This window comes from Rhododendron vialii, chromosome 12a, assembly GCF_030253575.1.
Source record: "Rhododendron vialii isolate Sample 1 chromosome 12a, ASM3025357v1".
Classification (NCBI taxonomy): domain Eukaryota; kingdom Viridiplantae; phylum Streptophyta; class Magnoliopsida; order Ericales; family Ericaceae; genus Rhododendron; species Rhododendron vialii.
Window position 1 is genome coordinate 34838588 of NC_080568.1, and position 11332 is coordinate 34849919.

At 37.9% G+C, this 11332-nt stretch overlaps 1 protein-coding gene across 1 annotated transcript; it reads left to right on the forward strand.

Moving 5' to 3' along the window:
- The first annotated feature begins 2902 nt into the window (after positions 1-2902).
- Positions 2903-6836, forward strand: LOC131309716 (ankyrin repeat-containing protein BDA1-like). The gene is made up of 4 exons (XM_058336313.1): positions 2903-3041; positions 3670-3932; positions 4596-4876; positions 6785-6836. The coding sequence occupies exons 2-4, from the start codon at positions 3696-3698 to the stop codon at positions 6834-6836; spliced, it is 570 nt and encodes a 189-aa protein (XP_058192296.1). The 5' UTR covers positions 2903-3041; positions 3670-3695.
- The last annotated feature ends 4496 nt before the right edge of the window (positions 6837-11332 follow it).

Genomic DNA, 11332 nt, shown 5'->3' on the forward strand with positions numbered 1-11332 from the left:
ATGTAACCTATTAGTATGAGGGAGGAACCATGAACTTTGTTTGCTGCCGAGGTATTTGATGGAAGCATGAAGTTATAACTTATAAATATCCCCGCCAAAATTCATTAGATATTTGTTTTGAAGGTAGTCGTGTTTTTTTTTTTTTGATAGTCAAATACCCCAGTAGGTAATGGATTTTGAAAATCACTTCGTTTTGTAGACGCCTTTCGGAGGTTTATTTTGGGCATAATCTCTATTATGTTGTCTGATTTGTTTCCTTGTAGTGTGGATGTCCATGGATTTGATAGCGGAGGTGGAATACATGTACACAATGAGGCGAAATTAATTACTCTACTATTTTCTGGTACTCAATATTTAACCAACTTACTAGATTGTCAATGAGTTTTTTTAATTCATGAAAATGTTTTGAATTTTTTCTTGAAAAAATGTACTCCATTTTCAAGTCCTTGTTTATTGAATGGTACAAATAATTTTGGGACGATGGTTATTTTTTTATTTATTAATGCAATTGAAACCTATTTCAAAGCAATATGATGCACGAGACCACATGAGATACATGTGGCTTGCACACGAACGAGACAACATTGGATGTATTCATGCCCCAATATATATATATATTTTTTAATGTTGTGTCACAATCCATACACTTTTTCTTTTTCTCTCTCTATTTGCAATAGCCAGAGTTCGGGGAGTTTGGACTAAATTTACAACTGATTAATTTTTGTATTATTTTTTTCTTATCTGAATTTTTTTGTTTGCTTCAAATATTTGGGAATCGGGGAGGGGGATAGTTATATCTATCCTGCCCCTCCCCGTTGCCATCCTAGTGTGTTGAAAAAAAAAAAAAAGAATTTTTTTTTCTTTTTTGGCAAGCACCACTACTTAAAACTAGTTAAAGTGTGAAATCATTTTGTGTAGGGATTAGAATGCCAAAGATGCCCGGTTCACCCTTCGATTTTTAACTTACACTCCTTATAATTTCATCATTTTTAACTTGTACCTCCTGCACATTATTGGATGCTCACACCCATTGAACTTTGAAACAAAGTGAAAACGTGAAATTTATTAAATGAAAAGGTAAAATGACCAAAAATCCATCCGAAAACCCTGGCCCACCAATCAATTGGTTCAGACTTATAGGTGTCCCCTTTTCGTGGTTGACATGCAATTGGGGATGGCAATCCCAGCCGTCCCACCCCGCCCCAAATGGATTGGGGATTCGGGGATTTTTCGGGGATCGGGTAAGGGATGGGGATAATTTTTTTTAAAAAATGGAAAACGGGTAAGGGATGGGTATGAGTCTGTCCCCGCCCCATCCCCATCCCCGCCCCGCCCCGCCCCGTTTGTGTGTGTGTGTGTGTGTATATATATACACACTCCCTCCGACTCAAAATATTTGGTATTTTTCGATATAAGCGCCGTTCTTTAAACTCTTATATTTCTCAATTTATGATATTTTTTATAATTTTGAAAACTTTGTATTATAGATCTAATCGAGAACTATCTAACAAGATCCATATTGCATATTGTTGGAGATTCATATTGAAAGATACAAACGATTGAAAACTGACACATATATCGAAAAAGTCCAAATAATATGGGACGGAGAGAGTAAAATAAATAAGTTATATACATAAATGAAAATTATATAGGAGTACTATATATATATATATATATATATATATATATATAAATATATATAAAAGTGAAGAAGAAAGAAAGAAACTAAATCTCACTGTCAATTAACATAGAAGTAATTGAATTCACTTACCATGGATAGAAGATTAATAGAAAAAAGAGCTCAAATCGATAGTTCTAGTTAGATAAATATTGTTCACATCAAATAAATATTGTTCACGTCGGATACTCATTAAATAGCGTCGTGTTGAGAGACTAAGAAACGAAGCTTTAAAGAGCTTTGCGTGTGTTGTTTGTTCTTGGCGTCTTGCTGCAGGAGGGATACCGGATTAAGAATACCGGTTTTGTCTGTGGTTTCAGTTGGATCCCCGATTCCCCACGGGGATCCCCGTTCCCCGTTTGGAAAGGGGATGGAGGGTAAAAATAATTCCCCGGTGGGGATCGGGAAGGGGATGGGGATGGATTTGGATTCGAAGATTGAGGACGGGGACAGTGGTATCCACCCCTTACCCGCCCCATTGCCAACCCTACATGCAGTCGGAATCTTCCAGAAATGCATCCTTGGCTTGTAGTAGCCTTTTCCATTTTGATGCAGTTTTTCCCTTACTCCACATGATTAACTACTTCTTGCATTCATTATTGTTCTTCGAGTTAGTAAAATTCTCCTTTTTTCTCTCATTAAAGAAGAAAGCATAAATATTTCAATATGGAGAGAGAAGACATGGGGAGAATGTAGGATCAAGCGCTTACCATCTTACCAAAACTCGCAAGTAGTGGTAAAAGCGCAACTCTATTTTCTTATACCATAGCGTAGCAGGCCCCAAGCACCACGGTTCGACCCGCGTGGGCAGGATGCTGGCCCGCGACCAACAATCCCCCCCCAGCACCTGCCCGCAAGCAGCATGCCATCCAGGGGAGTCGAACCCGCGACCTTAGCTTTGATACCACTTGTAGGATCAAGCGCTTACCATCTTACCAAAACCCGCAGGTAGTGGTAAAAGCGCAACTCTATTTCCTTATACCATAGCGTAGCAGGCCCCAAGCGCCACGGTTCAACCCGCGTAGGCAGGATGCTGGCCCGCGACCAACAGAGAAGGCTCTATCAAGCTTGTTTGAGTGGGAGTGTCCCAGCTTTAGACGCGTTGATTGAAGAAGATCAACTTATTCTCGACCGAGTTAGCTCACTAACATGCTTCTCCGATGACACCCCCTTGCACGTAGCAGCATTGCGCGGTCATTTGGACTTCACAAAAGCCTTCTAGCTCAGAAACCAAAACTTGCCACTGAGTGAGACTCGCTACGGTGTTCGCCCCTCCACTTAGCTTCCGTTGAGGGCCACGTTGAGATTGTACGAGAGTTGTTACGGGTGAACACCGATGTCTGCATTGCTCGTGATCAGGATGGTATACTGCTTTTTTGCTTTAGAATTGTTTACAGTTTATATCTCTTTTTTTAAGAAAAAAGAAAAGAATTTGAAATTCGTTGTTCCTTCCCACGCGAAGATTCTAGCAGACAATAGCGACTCCCAAATCTAATTACCCTGATGCTAGCTTATAGCAACTCTCCTCTAGTGTTTGAATCTATCAGTGAAAAAGAAACTGTACGTCTCAATTGTCATCCATAAAATCAAGAGAGAGTACATTAACATAATTTTATAACTTTTATCACTTGTCTCGTCATCAGTAATTAAGGCCAAATAAGGCTACTAACTCTGTCTCTCAAACACATAGTAATAATCATTACAGGACGGTCATAAATGAATAAGCACCCAAAATTTGTAAAGATTCAATTGTTGTAGACATCTAACTCTATTAGTTACAACAAATATATCATCAAGCTTTTGTAATTAATAACACCAGAACATGTAGCTGAAGGTCGTGCAGGTTTTGGGTTCAAACTTATTGTGTACGTAGCATCGATATCCTAATAGTAATTTAACTTACTAATGCACTACCATTCTACCTGTAGCCTAAAATAAAATACTCTCGAATTCATCAAATATGAGAGTTCTGAAAACATATATTCCAACAGGTAGAATCCCTCTCCACTTGGCAGTCATGAAAGGGCGAGTTGAGGTCATATTAGAACTACTTCGAGATGAACCGGAGTCGATTCATGAGAAACTAGCCAAAGGGGAGACTGTTCTGCACTTATGTGTCAAATGTAACAGACTAGAGGCTTTCAAGACACTGGTGCAATATTTGCACAACAACCACATGGAGTTTCTTCTAACCGCTGGAGACGATGATGGCAACACCATCTTGCATCTTGTTGCAGCCCTCAAACAAAAGAATGTGAGTTTCTGTGTATACACGTAGCTAGTAACTCTCTCTACTATGACTTCGAAGAAGGACCAGACTTTTTAAGTTTGTCCATCTGTGAGTCCTTCTCAGGTCTTCTTTGATAACGAAGAAGTTCATATTTTAAATCTCATAGAGACCAACAACTATGCCTAAAATAAGTTGAATGTTGTTAAACAAATTGACTCCTATTGCACCACTAAAAACTGTTATTTTTCATCCCTTTGTCCCCATTTTAACATTTGTAACCAAAAACACAAGAACGAGAGAAACTAATCTCTTGGACTTGCTGCAGGCATCTGATAATAAAAACCCAGGTGCGGTAAGAGTCTTTTGGTCTAGGATTCGACTTCTACCCACGGGCTATCGATTCTTGTGTTTGAACCCTGCCAGTTAATATTGAGCTGGATACACTCGAAATAGGAAACGCGCATAAGAAAACGTGCTTTTCTGGCGCCTTTGACTGTCCTCATTTCATGTGCCATAGGTTGACCCCTTGAGTTGTTGAAAGTTTGCTGGGAATTAGTTGTTTATCTTTATCTCGCTCGGCTTGAAAACAACTGAAAAGGAAAAGCTAGTCGGAATTTTCTCAAGCTCTAATTGCTTCTAAGTTTTTGGGGCATTATTTTCAACATTAATGGCACTTTGTATGTGCAGAACATAGAATACTTAATGGAAATAAGGAGTGTCAAAGACCACGCCAACGTTAAGAACAAGAATGGTTTTACAGCTTTGGATGTTATGGAGCACTGTCCTAACAGAGACCTAAAAGCTATGGAAATTCGAGAGTTTCTTTTACAAGTTGGTGTTCGTAGATTTGTTTGCAGTGAGCAGGAGCCCACGCTGAATCACCTCCCAATAATCCTCCTCCTCAACGTTGTTGTATTTCTTGGTTTTGGAATAAGTATATCAAGGTCGACAATGAATTCCTCCAAGAGGTACATTTGGATGATTCACACACACTGTGACTCTCATCTCTCTCTCTCTCTCTCTCTCTCTCTCTCATAGAAATACACTCATACACATGCATAACTATAAATCATAGCTCCACCAGCCTTGCAACCTTTGGAAGTTTTGCGGAGCCAAACATTTCAAAACCGACTTCTAGTTGCCTCCCTATGCTCCTCAACAAATTCGCATTTGCTATGGTGACTTGCCACACTGAGAAAGTCACTGTAGCACTCGCCCCATTCTCTCTCTCGAGAGAGAGTTGGGTATGATAGATGGTGATGGGTGCGACAGAGGAGGCGCAAAAGTGTTTCAAACAGAGAGGGAATGAGTTTATTTATTTATCACTACAAGAAAAATTCAATTAGGTGACGAATGAAAATCGTCACAAATTGCATGTTTTTCGTCACAAATTATATAGGTGACGAAAAAAAATTTGTCGACTAAAGGTTGTCGAGGATTCCTACCTGGTGACGAAATCTATTTTTCGTCACCTATAGTGCCTTTTGATGACGAAATATTTCGTCACCAAAAAGTGAATAATTGGTGACGAAATTCTTTTCCTCACTTATTGTGCTTTTTGACGACGAAAAAATTCGTCACCGATGGGTCACATTGGTGACGAAATTTTTTGTCACTAATATAAGAAATCGGTGACGAAATTTTTCGTTGCGAAAGATGTTTTCATATGGGAAAAGAAATCCATCTTTCTTGCTCCTGCTGGGTTTCGAACCCGAGTCCCTTGAGTTTTTCGCGCAAGCTCCAACCAACTACACTACACACACTTTTCAGTAAATATTTGAAATATCTAATATATAACACATATGTTTAACATGAACATATATTTCGAATGTAATTTTGGACCTTTAAACATTAAAATTATCAATTTTGATAAACATGAAAGTTGTAGGCAATTGAGTTATTGTTCAAACTCAATTTGAATTATCCCAATCGGAGATTTTAGTAAAGAGTTATGTCCGAAATACATTTAGTGACAAAGCGCAATTCATAAATTTCGTCACGAAATGTACCCATTTGACAACGAAATATATTTTTTGTCGCTGAAAGCGTTAAAATGGTGACAGAATTATTTTTCGTCACCAAAGTTAAGCATTTGGTGACGAAAAAAATATTTCGTTACTAAATTGCTCACATTTGGCGACGAAATATATTTTTTGTCACCAAATGATTATCTTTGGCGACAAAAAATAATTTTGTCACCTTTTTTAAGCTTTCGGCGACGAAAAATGTATTTTATCGCCAAATGGGTACCTTTTTCGTCGCTAAACAGGCATAATTGGTGACGAAATTATTTCGTCACGAAAGTTATCAAAATAGTGACGAATTTATTTTTTCGTCGCCAAATATACTCATTTAGTGACAAAATTAAATTTCGTCGCCACTTTTTCGTCACTAATTTTCATTTTTCTTGTAGTGTATTTTTTTGGGTCAAAATGAGATTTTTTGATTTGAATAGCCATTTTGCTTAGGCTGCTGGGGTGGTGATGTATTTTGTGCCTAGCCAAAATAAAATTTGGTGTTTTGGGAAGGCATTTCGCCTAGTAAGTGCAGGAGATGCTCAAAATCACAGCTACACATTCTATCCATCAAATAAAAAACTAATGTTTTCAAGCAAACTTCAGAGTTAGCGAACTAGTAATCACCAAATTAATTTGTAATGCTGTGCTACAAACGGGCTCGTTAGTAGCTCATTCAAGCTCGGCTTGGAAGTTAAACAAACGAGCTCGAGCAGATTTTTTCTGCTCGTTTTGTAAACGAGCCGAGCTCGAGCTAGAATAAGCTCGGCTCGAGTCAGCTCGCGAGCCGGGGTATATATACTTAAGTTTACGATTTTTATTGTTATTTCATAATTTGTTATTTCTGTTTTCACTTTCCAGTCAACTAAGAGAGACGAGAGCACATGCACATCAGTACACCCCTGCTCCATAGGAAAATGAAAGATATATATACATTCAAAATCAAAATATTTTTGGTTGTATTAGGCATATGCAATGATATATATACATTTAGGCCTATCCGATCCGTTGAGGCTCGTGAACAAACTCAAGTTCGAGTCAAGCCAAGGCCTGCTCGGCTCGAGGTCGACTCGTTAAGTTTTCATTGAGCTCGAGCTCGGGTTCATTAAAAACTTAATAAACAAGCTTGAACACAGTAAAACTCAGCTCGGCTCATTTGCAACCCTATGTGCCACTCATATGGGCCCAAAATCTCAATCTCGAAAAGTGATTCTAATCGTTTATCTCTTTTGGCTCATCGAGTTTGTCGTGGGTACATAGAAAATCACACCGTCGGGCATCGGTATAAACATGACCCTTATACTATATCATTAAAAAAAGAAAGCTATTAATGCCACGGGTGTTTTGTTCCTGCCACGGACATTAAGGCTCCGTTTTCGAAAAAAAAAAGTCTTTATTTTTTAAGAAAGTAATTTCAAGCTCAAAAATTATGGACTTATTGAAATCTAAAAATTATGGACTTATTGAAATCTTTTATACGATGCAAAAAAAATTCAAAAATTATTTTTTATTTACTTTATTTTTGAGTTTGAAAATGTAAAATAAGCTACTTATTTTGAAGAAGATTTCTGGAACGGAGCCTAATTAGACAGAATTGTAAAAAAGGCTCAATTGCCCTACCAAGCAAGCAAACTTGTTTTGGCTTCTCTTTTCTCATTTAGCTTTTCAAAAATGTCTCTTGGTGACTTTCCGTGTACAGTCTACAAATCCTCTTCATATATTTTCCATTCCTAATCCTTTTATTTTTTTGATCTTATTCCTAATCTAATTTGATACTCCCACTATTACAAGACCTAACCAAAACGAAAATGCTATATATTAGTACCGAATCTTGGGGTACCAAAAATGTACAATGGCATGTGGGGCCTATTTTTTGGGGATTGGGAGATGCTGCCAAGCAGAGGTGCTTGGCAGCGGTGCCGAGCGCATCTCGGCCGTCCAAAAGTGTTTTGGATGGCCCGGATGTAAAGGTACCGAACGGATTTAAAAAAAAAGAAAAAGAAAAGGAAAAAGATGTTTCGATTCGGGTCGTTGATTCCGAGATGAACGGCCGGATTGGCCGCTCGGCAGGGGTGCCGCTCGGCAGGGGTGCCGCTCGGCAGGGGTGCCGCTCGGCAGGGTCCCCGGGTCCATTTTTTGGTCCCACACGAATAATTCAAACCGTTCATTAATTTGAAAAATAATTTTTTGAGTGGCCCGTGCAAAAAAATCAGTTCAATTGGATTTCCAATAGTGGTTGATCTAATTTTTCAATTTATTATTTAGAGTTTACAATTCCGAATTCTGAATGACAACTTGAACTTTGGATCAACCACTTATGCATATTCAATTGAGCAGATTTTTTGAAAGGCCACTCGAAAAATTATTTTAATTAATGAATGGTTGGAATTATTTGTGTGTGATCCAAAATTGGCCCGCAAACCGTTGTACATTTTCGATACCCCAAACTTCGGTACCAATAGTAGAACTCCGAACAAAATCTTTCTTCTATAAAACCAAGTTGATACGATAAAACAAAAAAAAAACTAAATTACCAATAACTTCTTAAATCTTTAGGGAAATGATTTTGCCACTCTCTTTTTTGTTAAAGCCACTCCCCTGCAAGTGTATTTTTGCACCAAAAATACATTTGCAGGGGAGTGGCGTTAACAAAACAGGGAATGACAAAATCAGCAGCCAATCTTTATCTTTGTATAATGGTTTCTTCATTTTTAACTCCTATGCTACTAGACTAGGCACTAAAAGTATTGAACACTAATTAATGCACTAAGGGTATGTTTGGTTGGATGGAATCAAGGTTGGAATGGAATAGTTATTCCAATGACTTACTTATTTCAATGTTTGGTTCACCATTGAATAATGGAATCACTATTCACCTTAGTAAAGGAATTGTCATTCCATTCAAAAAACTAAGAAATTGTTATTCCATTTCTTGGTTACGCCAAAATTACTAATGCCACACCAAAACTTACTATTGCCATTCCATTCAAACTGTATACATGGTTAGTAATACCGTAATGTTAATAGCATCATTGAGCACCATTATGCTGGCCATGACTGGATTTCGGTCGACGGTCAACAAGCATTTAACATGGCTGATGGTGATCACAGTGTTCATCACAATTTACTGCATGGGTTCATCTTATCATTTGGCAATGGTTTTAGTATCCCCAAACACATGGTCCAAATTTGACTTTAAGATTATACTTTCTGTTTTGGGGATTCTATGCTTATTTTTTACGGTGCTTCAGTCATGCCGCTTCTTGGTATGGCTGTGGAAGAAGTTGGTAAAACTCGTTAAAGCATGTTATCGTTGTTGCGGACAAACTCCAAGAGCTGCCCACAATATTACTACTGATCAGATTAATCCAGCAGCTGGCAGCCTGGCAGCCATAAGTGCATAGGAAACTTCTGCTAGCTAGTCTTTGGACTACTTTGGGCTTCTATTCCAAGCCGATGGTTTGTGCTTGTGTATGAGACACTTTATATTAACCACTTGTTTGTGTACGTGGCTTTCACCGAAAAAAAAGTTTTATCTTATCATTTTTTTTTTGGTACTTCAGAATATTGTATCTTATCATTTGCTATCATATGAGAAATGATTCAATAATACTTTGGGACCACATTTGAGTATTATGTTTTGGATACCATGTAATATGTCACCTATGTATTGATGGAATATGCTTCATTTGTCATATAGTATTAAAGTACTTTCTACCTATATTTTGGTGACACATCACATGATACCTAAAACATGGTACTCAAACATGGTCATCATATCATTGCTAGCTTGAAATGATTTTGGCACCTCACATTTTGATAAACGCGCGTACTCCAATGCTTTTCTTCTAACGTTAAAAATTCACATAGCACAATTTTGAAAGCAAAAGTTATATTATAGTGTAATTATTCAGGAGTGGAGTATCAAAATCACGTCCCTTTTCTTATCAATGTTATTGACACATCTCGAAAGCTGTATAATGCAGGAGACCCCATAAAGATACATGTGCACAAAAACGACGACATTGAATACATAAAAAATGCTACAACTGTACCTAAACACACATGACCCACACAAACAAATATGGCCTCCTCTTACCGGAGTGTGTGTGATGTAGACTTATTGTTGAACACATTTGTGGCCCAATTGTGTGTGTTGTAGACTTATTGTTTACACATTTGTGCCCCAATCGATCATTCCACTTCTTTTTTCTTTTTTCTTCCTATTCTTTTTCTTCTTCTTTTTCCTGTGAGCTTTCCTAATTAGCACTTTTTGATTTACTTTAATAAGCCCCGTACGTAATGGAAAAATTCAGGTGGGCGATATTCATAATTAATCACATCTGCAAAAATAAGAAACGGGTCGCCATGAAACTAATTCTGTAAAATTTTGCAGATTTGAAATTTGTGCGAGACAGGTGGTTGGTTTAGTTTTTTTTTTTTTTTTTTTTAATTTTTTTATAGGCAACAAAATTTTACAGTATAAAATCTCGTCAAAAGGTACATCAAGGGGGGAAAAGGGAAAGAGAATCCAACCAAAGGTTGGATGAAAAAAGAAAAAGTAGTTTGGGACCGAGCCCAAACCACACCTTAGGGAAGGAGAATCCAACCAAAGGTTGGATGAAAAAAGAAAAAGTAGTTTGGGACCGAGCCCAAACCACACCCTAAGGGCCAAGCCCCTAACAATTTAGCCCTAAATTCCACGGGCCTGGCCCAAAACACCAGCCCAAATCAAAACAAAGAACACAGCAGTCTCAACAACACCGCATACTCTCTCTCGTCATTTTTCAAATCAAAAAATCATGACTTGAAAGATTTGGTTGGTACTCCCTCCCTCCATATTGAGAGTCATATACTCTCTCTCCCTGTCTTGCCATTTTTCAAATCAAAAAATTACTAACCGCTTCCGTGTGTAATTTTTTGAAAAAATTACATACGGAAGTAGTTGATTTTTTGATTTGAAAAATGGCACGACTTTTCATAGTGGACTTTCAATATGGAACGGAATGAGTATTAAATACGAGTAGTTTTAGCCAATCATTTTTAGCCTAAGGATTAGGAATTGAATTTCATTTTTCTCGTAATTATAAGCCTAGATGATAGTAATTGTGGAAGTGGAAGTGAAAGTGAAAAAGGTAAAAATAAAAAATAAAAAAAATGCTATTTTTGGATGATTTTTTTATGAGAGTAATGATTGGAAGTAGGATAATGAGTGGAAAGTGTGGGCACGCGCCCCCGGAAATTTTATTCGTAAAATTGGGCGCGGCCCTTTTTGCTTGGAAAAAAGCGCGGCGAAACGCCTCGATTCGGAGTCGCCACTCGGGTTTTAGCGGTAGGAACACCCAAGGAACCGAACTCGAAAAACGTTTGCCACGTTTGTTTGATTTTGAAAAGGCTTGTAGACTGGTC

What these genes read in the sequence shown, in the direction of transcription:
- LOC131309716 (XM_058336313.1), top strand. Translation starts at nt 3,696, where the DNA reads ATGAAAGGGCGAGTTGAGGTCATATTAGAACTACTTCGAGATGAACCG. An exon ending in CAGCCCTCAAACAAAAGAAT is followed by an intron (nt 3,933 to 4,595) that starts GTGAGTTTCTGT and finishes TTGTATGTGCAG; the next exon opens with AACATAGAATACTTAATGGA. An exon ending in ACAATGAATTCCTCCAAGAG is followed by an intron (nt 4,877 to 6,784) that starts GTACATTTGGAT and finishes TTCACTTTCCAG; the next exon opens with TCAACTAAGAGAGACGAGAG.